This window comes from Temnothorax curvispinosus, unplaced genomic scaffold (assembly GCF_003070985.1).
Source record: "Temnothorax curvispinosus isolate PA1 unplaced genomic scaffold, ASM307098v1 QBEX01013997.1, whole genome shotgun sequence".
In the NCBI taxonomy this organism is placed as follows: Eukaryota; Metazoa; Arthropoda; class Insecta; order Hymenoptera; family Formicidae; genus Temnothorax; species Temnothorax curvispinosus.
The window spans coordinates 106,191-121,851 of record NW_020223777.1 but is presented as its reverse complement, the minus strand read 5'-3'; the positions used below and the strand labels follow the sequence as shown (position 1 = coordinate 121,851).

At 34.5% G+C, this 15,661-nt stretch overlaps 4 protein-coding genes across 7 annotated transcripts in view; 2 read left to right on the top strand and 2 right to left on the bottom strand.

Annotated features, from left to right (window-relative positions):
* Positions 1 to 422: 422 nt before the first annotated feature.
* Positions 423 to 4,318, bottom strand: LOC112464168 (ribosomal protein S6 kinase delta-1). The gene is made up of 7 exons (XM_025031007.1): positions 4,225 to 4,318; positions 3,879 to 4,034; positions 2,672 to 3,790; positions 2,346 to 2,479; positions 977 to 2,105; positions 798 to 893; positions 423 to 608 (listed from the first exon to the last, which is right to left on the bottom strand). The coding sequence occupies exons 2-7, from the start codon at positions 3,972 to 3,974 to the stop codon at positions 504 to 506; spliced, it is 2,679 nt and encodes an 892-aa protein (XP_024886775.1). The 5' UTR covers positions 3,975 to 4,034; positions 4,225 to 4,318; the 3' UTR covers positions 423 to 503.
* Positions 4,319 to 4,452: 134 nt separating this feature from the next.
* Positions 4,453 to 6,939, top strand: LOC112464171 (facilitated trehalose transporter Tret1-like). 3 transcript variants are annotated; one of them, XM_025031011.1, is made up of 5 exons: positions 4,453 to 4,636; positions 4,868 to 4,937; positions 5,074 to 5,209; positions 5,384 to 5,874; positions 5,950 to 6,939. In XM_025031011.1, the coding sequence occupies exons 1-5, from the start codon at positions 4,557 to 4,559 to the stop codon at positions 6,772 to 6,774; spliced, it is 1,602 nt and encodes a 533-aa protein (XP_024886779.1). In that variant the 5' UTR covers positions 4,453 to 4,556; the 3' UTR covers positions 6,775 to 6,939. The 3 variants fall into 3 exon arrangements, with proteins under 3 accessions (XP_024886779.1, XP_024886781.1, XP_024886780.1); XM_025031013.1 differs by having other exon boundaries at positions 4,559 to 4,650; XM_025031012.1 differs by having other exon boundaries at positions 4,602 to 4,692.
* A 770-nt stretch (positions 6,940 to 7,709) lies between these two features.
* LOC112464170 (polypeptide N-acetylgalactosaminyltransferase 1-like) lies at positions 7,710 to 11,654 on the top strand. Its single transcript, XM_025031010.1, has 10 exons — positions 7,710 to 8,092; positions 8,227 to 8,643; positions 9,165 to 9,353; positions 9,484 to 9,650; positions 9,914 to 10,088; positions 10,230 to 10,560; positions 10,691 to 10,876; positions 10,939 to 11,187; positions 11,277 to 11,420; positions 11,497 to 11,654. The coding sequence occupies exons 2-10, from the start codon at positions 8,438 to 8,440 to the stop codon at positions 11,641 to 11,643; spliced, it is 1,794 nt and encodes a 597-aa protein (XP_024886778.1). The 5' UTR covers positions 7,710 to 8,092; positions 8,227 to 8,437; the 3' UTR covers positions 11,644 to 11,654.
* Positions 11,649 to 15,661, bottom strand: part of LOC112464169 (F-box/LRR-repeat protein 4-like) — a 4,181-nt gene continuing 168 nt past the window's right edge. The window contains exons 1-8 of one of the 2 annotated variants that reach the window (XM_025031008.1): positions 15,551 to 15,648; positions 14,498 to 14,745; positions 14,275 to 14,377; positions 13,728 to 14,178; positions 13,415 to 13,640; positions 12,975 to 13,332; positions 12,538 to 12,898; positions 11,649 to 12,382 (exon numbers count right to left, since the gene is read on the bottom strand). In XM_025031008.1, coding sequence (XP_024886776.1) covers positions 12,040 to 12,382; positions 12,538 to 12,898; positions 12,975 to 13,332; positions 13,415 to 13,640; positions 13,728 to 14,178; positions 14,275 to 14,377; positions 14,498 to 14,745; positions 15,551 to 15,554 — 2,094 coding nt within the window. In that variant the 5' untranslated portion in view covers positions 15,555 to 15,648 and the 3' untranslated portion in view covers positions 11,649 to 12,039. Of the gene's footprint in view, positions 12,383 to 12,537; positions 12,899 to 12,974; positions 13,333 to 13,414; positions 13,641 to 13,727; positions 14,179 to 14,274; positions 14,378 to 14,497; positions 14,746 to 15,550; positions 15,649 to 15,661 lie in introns of those variants that run through there. The other variant, XM_025031009.1, reaches the window with a different exon arrangement.

Genomic DNA, 15,661 nt, shown 5'->3' with positions numbered 1-15,661 from the left:
TGTCTGGAAAGAGTCGTTAGGAGAATTATCTGGTGGTCAGAGATCCCTAGTTGCTTTGTCATTAGTCTTGGCTATGCTTCTTTATAAACCTGCACCGCTTTATATTCTGGACGAAGTAGATGCCGCCTTGGATCTTTCACATACAGAAAACATAGGTACAATGTTAAAGAGACATTTTAAACATTCGCAATTTATTATTGTATCCTTAAAGAACGGTATGTTCAACAATGCCAATGTTTTATTTACAACTAGATTTATTGATGGTATGTCAACGATAAGTAGAAGTGAAAAAGCAAGATCTAAATAATTATCTAACATAAGTTTTATTATTATGACAAAATCAACATTTTTAAATATATAATTTAAGTGAAGCTTGTTTCATAATATTGAAATACATTTTTGGCCGTAAAATAAATTTGTACCTTCATTATATAATAATAAATATTTATGCTATAACTATTACAACAAATGTAAAATTGATTAATTTCTTAATAATGTTAGCATTAAGTTTGCGAATTAATCATGTTCAACCAATCAGTTCTTGCAAAAAATGAATGACGCTTTATTTCATTTACTGTTAGTCGTTCTTCTGGATGATATTTCAGCATCTGCAACAATAATTTTATAAATAACATTATAATTTATCACTTTTTATAATTATGTGCACATGTGCGAGTGCATAGCAAATATTGATGGCAACAAAAAGTTTTATTAAACAAAATAGAGTTCTGAAATTGAACATCATAAAGTTAAATCAAGAGACTAATGTCAAAAAGTAGGACAGAATGTAGACTTACGCCGCCTAGTAAAGATCTTGCACTTTCCGATAAGCTGCTAGGAATGTTAATTGTGGAATGTGAATGAAACGATCCTGGATGTTTCCTGCTAAACATCTGTGAAACAAAATTGGACTTTATTATTGTTAAAGTGTTGTTAAAGTATATATTTTTTTATATCTAATTTTTTTTTTACATACGGTGCCGGTAAGTAGCTCGTACAAAATAACTCCGAAACTCCAAACATCTGTGGCGGACGTAACGGGAATAGTCGGAGAAAACATTACTGACTCGGGTGACGAATATGGATATATTAGTTTAGACAATTCAACATTGTGTCGCGGTATGGTATAAGTAAGCCGGATATGTCCTGCGTCGTCGAGAAGAATATCATCGGGTTTGAAATCGAGAATCAGGATATTCTGTTGATGAAGTGCTTCTAAAGCTAAAAGAATTTCCGCTGCCCATGATCGAATTACACTTTCCGGCACTCGCCAAAACTCCTGCTCTTCATCTACATTATTCTCTTTACACAAATGCGAATATTGCGTTTCATTAGGGCTAAAATTAATGTTTGATGAATTTATGTGATTGGATATGCTTTCAGTATTATTATTTTCACAGATGTGTATTGTATTATTGGTCGACGCGTTCTGCATTGAAATAATCCTCGAAGTAGAGTTGTTACGCAATAAATTATCTATTTTATTATTTTTTAGTGAATCGCGAGCCATACTTCCATTTAATATAGATCCACAAATGTTTCTCGACATATTTGGATCTTGGTTGCTGTTCATTAATGAAGAATTATCGCCTTTCGGATCTTTGTTCTCTACAAAACTGTTTTTCGAAGACTTTTCTGCAACAATGATGTCATCTATCTTCATATTATTAAGATTTGGTGACTTGTTGCGATGAGTATTAGATAATGTAAGATCTGTCTCCTTATAGAACTGTGTGACAGTTTTTGTATTCAGCGATGGTATACTTTCTGAATGTCTCAATTCTTTATATTCATTTAATCGATTTGCGATAGAGTTGCTTTTCCTCAATGTTGCGTTAACAGATTGTAATAATTCTTGCGACTTTTCTAACAATTGTATAGTAGGCATTTTTATATAGTTATCACTTTGAATATCCGTCGCGTATTGATGATCTTCCTGTACTTTGTTTTCCGTAACTTCATCTGCCTTATTTGGTCCACGAATATTTTCATTGCTATTGGCCTGTCCACTGATATCTCTATTATACGTGTGATTTGAAATTACATTACACGAATTGTCAGATACTTTGTAATGTAGTCTTACAAAGTCCCACAGTTTTCCACTACTGTAACACAATATAAAAAAATATATAAGTCAATGATATATTGTAGCCCATATCAGACTACCGACTGCAAAGGCCCGTATCAAACTATCGACTGCCGACTCGAAAAATAGATTCCAATTTAAACGCGAGTTGGCCGATCCAGTCAGTCGGCAGTCGGGTCGGCCTTTGCAGTCGGTAGTCCGATACGGTCTCGTGCAGGTGCAAAATATAAATATCACAGATAAAATTATCATACTGTACCTTGCATATTGGAGGACTAAAAATACAGAAGTCTCAGTTTCAATACACGCGCATAAATATACCATGTAAGGTACTTGGTTGCGTAACACATAATTGCTTATGTTGTCTTCATAAATACAAGATTTTTCTACAGTCTGAAATTATGAATTATACTTAGAAATTAAAATTTTCTCAAGCTACATGTATTACTGCATTTAATCACTATCATAAAATGTTCTTTTATATAAAGTTTTTGTTTATAATAAAATTATTTAAAAAATAATACTTTTGTATGAAACATAGCTAAGTAACTTTGTATCTCAAACATGTAGCTAAGAATCTTTTACCTTGATTATTCTGTTACAATTTGAACGTATATCCATTACAAGCATCACGGATTTCATTATTTTAAGCACTTTATAATATTGAAGCTCTGATATCGGTTTGTGTATTACTGAAATGTTACAATTTAAATGCTTGTTATATAATTGTTCAGCTCTAGCCAAGTATTTTGATATTTTATCCTTTATGCTTGGTACTCTTGTGCTGTCTGTGTCAAACTGCACACCGTTTATCAGACACGATATTCCCAATTTGTACTGTGCGAAAGCTTCCTTGTATTCCGCTATGGATTCATGCGTGAAGGCTGCACTTATATGAGCGGCAGCTATCAAAAGATATTGCGTAGAATCTGTCCGCGCCTGGGAAACATTTGCTTCCTTATGTAATATTACAGGGTGTGTATCGTAATTTGAAATAAGTTTACTGATATTGTTGTTCAGACAATCAAATCCTGACGCATCGCCGAGCGTCGCCGCATCGCTTTTATCTAAATTTTTATTTTGATGCGCGTCATAATGTTTAACGATAGCATCTTGCGTTTGCAATTTTGCCGTTTTACAGTTTTGTTCCTCTCTACTAACGTTGGCATTCTGTAGATTAATACTGCCATGAGATTCATTCTTTCTCCGATACACCGTCAATTCGTTCTTGTTCGTACGATTGACGCTTGACAAAGTGGAACATGGATTTGTCGATACATTGCGAGACGCTTTCAATGGAGCCGGAAGGGTGCTTTGCACTGTATTATCATTTACAAGCGCAGAATCGCCGAAAGCAGCAATACGATCGTCTTCGGACGTATCGGAATTCAGGGAATGTGCGCAATCATTAGTATAATTATCTACGTGACTAGTTTCGAAGAACGTTATAAAGATATCGCTCGAATATAAGTACGAGTATCGTCCTACAAATTCCAAAAATTTAAGAGCGTATCTCTTCCTCTCCTCCAAAACTTCAGCCTCAAATCTGCCAAAGTATTTCGACTTGGGGAAAGTTGGGAACGTCTCCTTTGTTCCCAAACGCTTGTGTAAGTGACTAAGTTCCGAGTGCAGCTTTTTAAAATCATTGTAACGCTTCCATACGGATACCTTCGACACCTCTTCGTGAGAGGATTTCAGAAATACCTAAAAAAGAAAAGAAAAAAGATAAGAGACTTAATATCGAAATGCAGGAAGAAAATACAATATTACCAAGTGTACCATAGAATCGTACCATAGAAATAACTTTGTAAATTGTAAAGCCCTTCTTGTGCCGTCTCGTTTCGGTAATTATAAAACGCCTGATCCATTTGTCCTTTGCAGGTGCCATCGCTCAATTCATATTGATCGATGAAGTCTTTCTTACTTTAGCAATACTGAGATTCCTCGTCCGTTGTAATTATGTAAAATATAAACAAACGTAATATAATTTGTCTGCTCCCATGTCTCATTACACATGTTACACTCGCAGAGCTAATGCTGACAATATTTTCGTTAATACCCGTGAAATCGTGTGCCCTATCATTTTATATTGTTTGCATTTTCATACGAATTTTAACTCAGTATCACCATTACTCAACTGAAACGGTAGACGACAGAATGTGTATTTTTTTTATATATGGAAATAAATAAATAGCGTTTTCGATTTCCTGTAATTTGTTGACTCGACCCGACACTGAATTTGAGTTAGGTTAGGTCAGATCGAAAGTTCGATTTGGAACTCGAGCTGCACTGGCTGAACTGGTGCAGTAAGGAGTGAAATGCACCTGTTCAGCCTGGTTCAGCTCTAGTGCAGCTAAAAAGAAACAGACCCATAACCTTCATCCTCTATCAAAGATTCTTTTTCATTGTTTTACTGTCTGCTTTTTATATTTCAGAGATATCTTCGCAAGTTTTGATATTATTATTTGAAATGAATCAAACAAGAGAAATCGATGAAGGAGAGACGCGCACAGTTATGGAACCTAACGAGAGACTTCGCAATGAAGTCAGGTAAAATGAACGAAGTGTGTTTGTGCAATATAAATACATATGAATATTTTTTTATTGTACGTACAATTTATAAATTATCTGCAGAAATAATTTTTACGTTTAAATTTGAATGTATTTAACGTTATTTGCTCTGTTTCTTTTGCTTGGTTTTAACGTCGACGAGATACTGGTTTAAAGACCGACAACCCTGGGCGGATGATAAAAAATGAAGAAAATTTAAATTTTTTGCAGTAATTTTCTTCCACGGATCGCCGATAGAAGTTCGAAAGAGAAAATTACATTGGCAGATATAATGCCACAGGTAAGTCCTCAATATTTTCACAGGCGTAGCAAAATACACAGGCACAATGAATGCTATAAATCGTGTAACAGAATCTAGTTGACTAATACAGCGGCTAAAATAGATAATAAATAAATTATTATGTATCATCTTTTAGATTATTGCAAGCTGTATGATTCAGTGTATAAACATAAAGGCTGGTATAAACATGGCTTACAGTACCATTTTATTAGATGGATTAGAATCAGATAATTCTGATATAAAAGTAACCGAGAGCGAAGGATCTTGGATCGGTTAGTCTTTGAAATTTATTTGCGCTTAAGGAATACAGTAGATGTTCAGTAGAAAATTAGTGCAGTTTATAGAGCGTAGAGTTTTATGTGGCTTGTGCTGTACAGTAATCGATAGACAATTAGAATTGTAGTTAGTAATATTATGTATTATTTTGCATTTATTTTGTTCTACAGCAAGTCTAGTTACAATAACATTGCCAATAGGATCCATCATTGCTGGGCCTCTGATGGATAAATTTGGACGCAAAACAATTTGTCTGTTATCTTGCGTTCCCGCAGCAGTATCATGGGTTTCTTTGTTATTTGCCAACTCCTTAATTACTATTTATGCGGCTCGAGTTGTAGCCGGAATCGCAGCAGGCTTAACAACCGTCGCTTTGGTTTACATATCAGAACTTACACATCCGCAAGTCAGACCGATGCTTCTGTGCCTTACTTCCGTGTTTGTGTCGTTAGGTATATTGATTACCTGCTGTCTGGCCGTGATGCTAGACTGGCGCAAAATGACTATAATTTTCCTCGCGCTAGAGTGTTGTATTTTCTCAATACTTTACTTTATACCTGAAAGTCCCTACTGGCTTATGTGCTTTCAAAATGGCATGTTTAATGAGAAACGAATTTCCAAAATGAAACACAGTTTGAAACGGCTTAACAGAAGGCAAACAGTGAGTACAATATAGTGTTTTGCATTGTCCACATTCAGAATTTCAGAGTGTCAACGAATAAATTAAATTTTCTAGATTTATGAGGAAGAATATTCGCGAATTATGGAGACTTGCGAAAGTCGTGGGGCGAGTGACGAAGCGCCAAAAAGTATAGCAGTAGCCATAAAAAATTATTACCACATGTTTACATCCCCGGCAGCCTATAAGCCTCTGCTGATACTTTTCTTCCTTTTTTTACTGCAGCAACTATCCGGCTCATATGTGATCATATTTTATGCCATTTCAGTTTTTCGCGAAATGGGTGGAACATTTGGCAAGAATTTTAACGAACACAGCGCGCTCGTTATGCTAGGTATCATTCGATTCGTTATAAGTATAGTAACAGTTTTTTGTAGTAGAAAATACGGCAGGAGAGTTCTTTGCATCTTGAGTGGGATTGGAATGGCCATTTCTATGTTTCTTTCTGGAATGTACATGCATTTTGCGCTGTCGTACGATGAAAATGGTAATACGGAGGAAACCACGGTGGATCAAAAGTGGCTATTATTATTCTTCGTGTTGGCTTACATCTGCACTAGTTCGCTTGGATTTATAGTCATACCGTGGACAATGATCGGGGAACTATTACCCGTGTCCATACGTGGTATTGGTGGGGGTCTCATGGTTTCTCTCGCTTACATAATGATGTTTGCTGTGATAAAGAGCTATCCGTACCTTTTGAAAAGCATGACTATCGAGGGTATTTTTTTCTCTTTTAGCTTCATATCTCTAACTGGTACAGCTTTTGTATATTTTTTTCTGCCTGAAACTCTGGGCAAATCATTTTCCGATATTGAAAAGTTCTTCTCCTCTACTAAAGAGAGAAAAACAATGCGCAATGCTAATTCTAGAAATTCTTAATTTTGCCGCTTTCACTTTGGTTTTATTTGTGTGTGCGTGTGTGTGTGTGTTGCATGATATATTTACAAAGGGGACTATTAGAAGAGATGGGACTGCTAATATTATGTACAGGAAACATTTTAGTGTTTCAATTTTGACAATAAATTAGAAGAAATTGTAGAATAATTTTGCATTTAGAATGTTGTAATCCTTCCCTTATGTGTGTAGACAAGTGTCGTAATTTATTTTCTCGACGTTATTGGATTCTTTTAATAATAGATTTCTCGGCTAAACTAATATCAATTTGTCTTCGACAAAAATGTTGAGGCATCAATAATTTTCGAATTACAAATAATTGAAAAAAAAAAAAAATCTTTTGCAAATTACATCTGAAAATGCCAAATGTGTAACAAAGGTGCATTCTTAACTGATTTCGGATGGAATTTCCTTTAATTCGAATTTCAGGCTTACAAAAATGTAAAATACAAAAGATTAGAGAAAGTTGCAATAGATAATGATCTTCCTCGACATTTCGGCCAAGGAAAACTCTACCACAGATTAAAAGCGTTTAGCCAAAGAGCCTTATATTAAAAAGACATCCAGTGATTTTGGGACACTCTCTATTGTTACGATATTTTCCCTCTAATAACGTTTACTCTGTTGCATGAATTAAATACAAGTTTAACTTATATGTAAACGTGCGTATATATGCACATGTACATTTAGAAAGTTCTTTTACCCAGCAAAATGTAAATAGTATTGATTTTATGTATAAATTTTACAAAATTTTTATTTTTCCTTCTTTCTAATATAAGGAGCAATTTAAGATAATTTCAATGCTCGAGATTCTCAGTAAGCAAAATATGTTAGCGGATATATCATCAGTTTGTCAACAGATACGAATAGCAGAATATCACGGATTGACTGACGTCAATCTACATTGAGCCTGATCGAGCAGAAGCCGTCGTTTCGTAATCGTCATTTACACGGGATATATTATTCAAATGATTACGAAATTGGGGATGGCAGATTTCGCACGATTTCCGCCGTTATCATTACTTGCGCCGTTATCGTACTTGGCGTTGTTTTTGTTGCACTTGCAGCAGTTCACAATCCATTATATGACAGATCTGGCTGTCAGCTGGGTTGATATGACCCACCCATATGCTCAATTCCGCAAACTTGTATGAAAGAAGGAGAGAAAGAAAACGCGAGAGATAGACACGCGTATATTAAATGCACAACCGGTTAGAGCGGTTCCATTACACAGGCGCTGATACATGCTTAAATTTAGCCTTTTCCTCTCTTTCGTCCTTTTTTCCTTACGTTCGTTAAGCGAGTGAGTATATCCGGCACACATTGCGTTAATATCGCAGCATATGTGACGTCTCCGCCGCATTAATGCGATATTTTTTACGAATGTACGTACAAAGTGGCTCGCTTTCACGCTGTACTTTGATTCACCTGTTGCAGATGTGCACGTGATATGAGCGGAGTATAGGACCTCGCTCATCCGACAAGTGTTGCTCCGCCATAACCTAGCGCAACTGACAGCTGTGTCTTATCAACAATAATTACAACAGCTGGCATGCCGCCGGTTGTTCGGTAGTTCACGTCAGGATGGTATATTCTGACGGTACATCTGATGATACGTCCGACGGTATATTCCTGAAGGAGAGAGAGAATGGCGCTTACCCGCCGCAAGTCTCTGGTGAAATTGTCATTTTGCATATTTTACATAATCGGTATTCTGATAATTGCCAAGCAATTATTTCGTGCCAATGACAATCCCAGGGTTTACAAGGAGCAGCTTCCATTCCCGAGGAATGGCAATAACTCTCGGAGGCAGAAAGATGTGGATATTGCATTACAGAGGTTGCAGGTGGAGAGGTAATTTTGTTTGACCTATAGAGACTCTATAATAAGAGACCGGCCAGTTTTAGTCAAAATCCTGCGAGGGAGAAGGATATACATTCATATTTCTTTCTCTTTCTCTTTTGACAGAACTGGCGGGACAATAAAAACTGGCTGTCTTATGGCCAGGCTCTAATTCGAGGGTCTCTAGTTTGACCCTACTTTTCTCAACTCTGTTGCAATTGCAATCTGTTTATCTGTAATGGCCAGTCTACAATGAGTCGTTAGTCAGATGTCGGAAGAGAGTCGAAAAAAGTCATAAACGTGTCATAAGGCGATCGGAAGTCTGTAATCGGCAATCATAAGCGATTGGCCAAATGCCATCTCTTACGATCACCGATTACAGGCCTTCGATTGCTTACAATACGCTTATAACTATTTCTTCCGACATCTGACTAACGACTAACGACTCATTGTAGACTGGTCATAAATCTTACATTAATTATTATTTTTTAAAATTTTAAATTAAAATAATATACTAGTTATTAATATTTTAGATATGAGCAGCAGATATCAAAATTGGAACGCAACGTTGTACCTGGACTTGGGGATGACGGAGAACCCGCTTATCTATACGGAAGAGATAAGGTTCTAGGTGAAGCGGCACTTGCGAAAAAAGCGTTGAATGTCGTCCTCTCAAATAAGATATCGTTGACCAGAAAATTACCAGATGTACGCAACCCCCTGTAAGATTTTAATGTGCATAGTACGCATAGCGTTTGAAAAGATATTTTTACATAAATATATGTAGATGTACGTATAGAATATCCTTTCTCTTTTGTATTTCTAAATGAATGTGATATTTACTGATTTCAGATGTGCAAATCTTACATACGATAGATTATTACCAAGTGCTAGTATAATAATTATTTTTTATAACGAACCATGGAGCGTTCTGTTACGCACAGTGCACAGTGTCTTGAAGGGTTCTCCGCCAAATCTATTAAAAGAGATTATTTTAGTGGACGATCACAGCGAGGAAGGTATCAAAATTAATGTAACTAATATATAAATCAACATATTGGTGATTTCTTAAACTGTATATCTGCTATTTATGTTACATTATTAGACATTATTTTAGATCTAGCAATGATATTCGAAAATGCCATAAAATGCTCTTTTTATAAAATATAATCGTTACACAAGAATTATTACATAAGAATGATGTAACCATTTGGCAGAATGCAATGTGTTAAATAATTAATGTTGTATGTAAAATATATTTTCTGATTGTGTTAATTTGTAGAAGAACTTCAGGGACAATTGGATTATTATCTTTCGACGCGTTTACCCGCCAAAGTAAAGCTACTGAGATTACCGTATAGACAAGGATTGATACGTGCTCGTCTACATGGGGCTAAAATTGCTAGGGGCGATGTTCTCGTCTTCCTGGATGCACATTGCGAAGTTATTAAAGACTGGTATTTTGATCTGTGATATCAGTTTAATTAGAAGATACTTGTTTTTTCGTATATCTGATTTTTTAAATCAGAAATATTGAAATAACTTTACACAAAAGAGAAAGAGAACTTTATTAATACATGCATTTTAACATAATGCAGGTTACAACCTCTGCTACAGCGAATAAAGGAGAATAAAAGTGCTGTACTAATGCCAATAATTGATAACATTTCCGAGGAGACATTAGAATACTTCCACGATAACGAGGCGTTTTTCTTTCAAGTTGGTGGTTTTACATGGTCGGGACATTTCACGTGGATAAATATTCAGAAACCCGAGATCGAGTCGCGTTCCTCTCCTATATCGCCAACTAGGTCTCCTACTATGGCAGGCGGTCTATTTGCTATTGATAAAAGATATTTTTGGGAAATTGGTAGTTATGACGATAAGATGGATGGCTGGGGAGGCGAAAATTTGGAGATATCCTTCAGAGTGAGTAAAATTTCTCCAAGTACATTAAAATTATATGACGTAGGTTTATTACTACAAGCATGTACGCTAAAAATTTTATATTGGTTTAATGAGATTTTATATTCTTTGATAAATTGATAATCTTCAACAGATTTGGCAGTGCGGTGGTACTCTAGAAATAATTCCTTGCTCTCGCGTTGGCCATATATTTCGAAACTTTCATCCATATAAATTCCCAAACGATAAAGATACTCACGGAATAAATACTGCCCGTTTAGCATTTGTATGGATGGATGAATATAAACGATTATTTTTACTTCATCGTAGTGAATTCAAGGTGAGATTAAAATATCATGTAATCAAGATCTTTGCATCTGTATAGATAAATAATATCCGTAGGACAATCCAAAACTCATTGGCGACATAAGCAAACGTTTGGAATTGCGGAGAAAGCTCAAATGTAAAAGTTTTAAATGGTATCTCGACAATGTTTACCCGGAAAAATTCATTCCCGATGAAAACGCAATAGCTTACGGCCGTGTCAAATTGCGCAATAGACGACTGTGTTTAGACAATCTGCAACGTGAAGAAGATAAACCGTACAATTTAGGTTTATACAATTGTCACACCAAGTTATATCCAAGTCAGGTATGTAAATACTGATACAGATTACAATAACGTTAACGCATCTGTGCTCGTGTTTAAATCTAAAGATTTGTTATATTTGGGCAATTTAGTTTTTCTCGTTGAGCAAGTCCGGCGAATTACGGAGAGAGGAAACATGTGGGAGAATATTGGATATTGATTCAAAATCGTATGCGCAAATTCAAATGTCTGACTGCAACAGTGAAAAAGGTGGAAAGGAATGGGTATTGACGAAGGTGCTACATTAATTTCCGACATTAATAAGCGCAGTACGATTCACGAGTGATTAAAATTTATTATTTTTAACCATAGGACGGCAGGATAATACATGTGGAAACTGGTCTCTGCCTCGACGGTACTAAACTACATAGCGATGAGAACGTACGAGCGACTCGTTGTAGTAATGTACCAGATCAATTCTGGAAATTTGATTTCTCTAATAAAGTGCTATCTGCATAGCGTATCGTGCACTGTGTATTCGTTACTTTTACCATATACTTTGTTGCTCGTATGTTAAGAAAGAAACATTTTTTTACCCTTTTTATAAAATATATTCGAATTGTCTGCAAATGTTTAAGAGATCGTTATTATGTTATATTTATTGTCATTAGGAAAATTAGTTTTACAGACTATATATTTTAGATTTAGAAAAAACCTGCGACATAAATTATAACTGACTGACTATGATAAGAAAGAAATAATATATATTTGAAATGTTCCGATGTTTGATTTTGACGCCACTGTATATAATCAAAAACTGAGAGAATCTAGCAGTCAATAATATATCAGTCAAAAGTTGTATGGTCTAGAGGGGAACAAATAATAGTAAAATCCACTTTTTTTAGAGAATGATCTTTAGTTCAAGCGAGGGAGTATACGCGGGGTTTCGGTTACGAGAACAGACACGTGTGGGTATTGCTTTTCCCACTGCTTCGCCAAGCAGCGACTAATATTGCAGCACACAAGATGAAATTTTTGCAATTCGAGACATTGCTCGAAAATGATAGAATATGTTAGAAATGAATTATACGCTATGTTACATCTATAAAGATATAACTGTTTCAAGTTTTTGCACTGCGCTAGTAATCTCAAAACGTAATCGGTGAACCGCATCCTGCTCAAATGGACTTCTTCCAAGGACTCTCGACAGGAGGAAAATAACCTGCAGTAGTTATACTCATCAATATTGTACGGGATTCTGTAACAAAATTATATAAGTATTACAGTACTCCAATCGCAAATAGAAAATCAATGTAACTTTTTAAAGATGCTTGCTAGAAAAGCAAACATACAAATTTCAATAAAGAATATGGTAATATGTACTTTAAAAGAAAATGTAGCACATATACTTACCGAAGGTTCACTTTTCGTAAATTCTTACAGCCACCAAGGATTTTAATACTTTGCGGTGTAATATGAAATACGCCTGCTAAATTTATTTTTTCCAAGTCTCGACACGAATTTCTCAACTCTAATGCGACTCTTTCGTAATACACTAAGGCTTCTTCCGAAAATTCAAATGAAAATGTAAGATCACGTTCGAACCGTTCCAAATTTAATTCACGCATTCCTTGATTTTTTTGCAGTATTTTACAAAGAGTTTGATATGTTATACATGTAACACCAAGACTTAAATGTTCCAGCCGGCCATCTAGATTCTCGAGATATGAAAAGCCTTCTTCCGTAATGTCTCGACATCCCCTTAGATCTAATTCTAAGAAAAATATGTATTGGTCAGAAACAATTTACCTATAATCTTGATAATCGCGCGCGCGCGCTCGTATACATACCTTTTAATTTTTTGCATATTGTTGAAATTTTGAGTAGGACATGATCATTAACAGATCTGCATTGACCTAATCGTAAGTGTGTTAAATGCTTCCCGCAATTCTTAAGAAATTTTTCGAAAAGCGAAATAGAAAAGTCGCTATGTGTAAAATCTACCCGTTCCAAATATTTACATTTAGGTATAAAGTAATTAAATATATTATTAATATAAATAATAGGCATATCGCGGGTATTTCGCACGTTCAAACATGTACAAAGTCTAGAGTCCTGTGCTATCTTATTTAAGCGCTTATTTACGCAGCTCATGCTGTATAATGTCATTAAATCCAAGTTCATTAATATTTTTAGTAATATTTCATCCTGCAAAAATAAAATATAAAACTTTAATACATGAGATAGCATCGCAATAAATATGAGAAATAGACTTTTTAGGATACTTTACAGGAAAGATAGATAAACTGTAATGTGACAGCTTTCTGGATTCATCCGAAGAGAGTTTTGTACGCTTTGAAGAACCAAGATCATTTTTTGATAATTTCTGATTATGATGTTTTGAAGATAATATCCTGGAAACATAATCAGGGATGTCTTTCCAAGATACTTTTGTACGTTTGTAATCATGATAACATTTTTCCCCATAACATTTTCTGGAAACTTCTTTTATATTTCTGCAAATAAAGTCAAGACAAATTTATTTTTATCATTAAGAAAATAAAAAAATATTGAATATTACTTAATGTCGACGATTGTAATACCTTTCATAAATAATACAATATTCAGAAACATTCATTCGAAGAGTGCATATATCCGAGTGTGCATTTTTATAATCTGGTGTCAAATTATAAACATCCTCCTGATGAAGAGCTGTGCAGTTTATTCTTTTTAGCAGATCAGTTAAACTCTCTCCAAAGTTTTTGGAATAGATCTTTTTCGATGTTCCAATAAACATCACAGCATCTATCGCTGTTTCATAATTCATTATGGTGTTCTTAAATTCCAGTCTGAACGTTCTGGTTTTGAAGTTACACTTTCGCAATGGTGGCGAAAATAGTCTTGATGTCTGGGGCACAATCTGAGGCGATCCCTTCCACAATAGATCCCATTGACCACTAGGTTTTTGAGCCCAAATTTTAATTACATTTCCAGGATTATATATTTCGTATATAGAAATTCTGACTGGATATGCACATGTATCAAACGCGATGTCTTTAAAACAGAAAATATAATTATAATTTCTTTTCCACAGAAGCGTATCTTCTTTAACAATATTTCATTTTTATGAATTCAAACAATATTACATACCGATATAATTACTGATATTTTTGTTCCTAATATCCCTTGGTGTATAATCAACTTCTGCTTCCTCTCGCCATGGGGATATTGAGATATCCACGCCATAATTTTTCTGTATTAAAGAATCAGAAAGTGTCAAATGTTACAAAATTTTGTAGCACAAAGATAGATTGCAATTACTTTCTACAGGACAATTAAATAACAGAAAATATAAGGAAATTAATATACGTACCATAACGAACGTTTGTGGAAGATCTGCTCCATAGTTTGGAAAATGTTTAGGTATCCCAGATATATAGTCGACATACTTATATATGTTAGGATTATTGTCGGCGCAATTGTCAAGACCACAAAATTTCTTCACAAATTGATACCTGAAGGTAATATCATCCTTTCTTGCGACGAATCTGCCGAGGTAGGGATATTCAGTGCAATGTGAAGGATAACAATTTAGTATCTCATTCCTATCATCTATCATCTCTGAAAGAAAATGAAAGATATGGAGAATAATAATTTTTGAGCTTTCTTTAGCACATGCTAAAAAATGCTGCGTACTATAATATCTATTATAATTATATTGTAAAAATTAATAATCTAAGTTTATCTTGCTTGCTTTCACTTTGTCAGTACTAACAATCAAAAGTATAGCCAGCACTTTGTCCGTTCATTAAAATACATTAGCATACAAACGCTATTTGTTAGCCGAATGATAATCAGCGCGTATAGTGTGATCAAAATTAATTTTACAAAATAATTGTATTTAACAATTTTCAATAATAATTCTTGATTAGTAATAAATGAATTTCGTATATTTTTATCTTCATTCAGAGAGAAGTAAAGATAATTTAGAATTACATTGATACTGATTTCAGAAAGTAATCTTAATCGGGCATTAAAAATAAACCTCTTTTAATGTTTTAAAAAGTTGTATAAATTAAACAGGATTTATGTTACATCAATAATATGCAGGTGTTTTGTAACACCTATTAATGGTAGATTCTTGAGAAAATCTGAGATATCGTGAGCACCAAAGAAGAAACGAGAAAAATTGCAAAAATTACTTATCGCTGCACTTACGTTTAACTTTTTTAAATAACTAATATTTGTTAAGAATAATGTATATTTTTTTGTCATTTAATATATTTTAAAATATATCAATATATGTAATAGCGATGAAAGTCAAACATATATATATGAATATATAGCGAATAAAAAAAATTATCGAAACTTTGACGGAAGCTGAATTAAAAATTAATCGGAAAAACTAATCGATTTTTATACTCACCCATTGTTCATACGAAGCAGGTTTGATTTTTTTTCTGCATATAAAATAAAAAATCAAGAAAGAGAGAACATGCGAGAACACGTGGTGAGCACACACTTCTACAGACTTCTA

Coding starts and splice junctions, on each gene's coding strand:
- LOC112464171 (XM_025031011.1), top strand. CDS start 4,557: ATGAATCAAACAAGAGAAATCGATGAAGGAGAGACGCGCACAGTTATG. Junction 4,637..4,867: donor AGACTTCGCAATGAAGTCAG/GTAAAATGAACG, acceptor AATTTTTTGCAG/TAATTTTCTTCCACGGATCG. Junction 4,938..5,073: donor TGGCAGATATAATGCCACAG/GTAAGTCCTCAA, acceptor ATCATCTTTTAG/ATTATTGCAAGCTGTATGAT.
- LOC112464170 (XM_025031010.1), top strand. CDS start 8,438: ATGGCGCTTACCCGCCGCAAGTCTCTGGTGAAATTGTCATTTTGCATA. Junction 9,354..9,483: donor CCAGATGTACGCAACCCCCT/GTAAGATTTTAA, acceptor TACTGATTTCAG/ATGTGCAAATCTTACATACG. Junction 11,188..11,276: donor CCAAGTTATATCCAAGTCAG/GTATGTAAATAC, acceptor TGGGCAATTTAG/TTTTTCTCGTTGAGCAAGTC.
- LOC112464168 (XM_025031007.1), bottom strand. CDS start 3,974: ATGGCACCTGCAAAGGACAAATGGATCAGGCGTTTTATAATTACCGAA. Junction 3,791..3,878: donor TTTACAAAGTTATTTCTATG/GTACGATTCTAT, acceptor TTTCTTTTTTAG/GTATTTCTGAAATCCTCTCA. Junction 894..976: donor ACGAGCTACTTACCGGCACC/GTATGTAAAAAA, acceptor TTTGTTTCACAG/ATGTTTAGCAGGAAACATCC.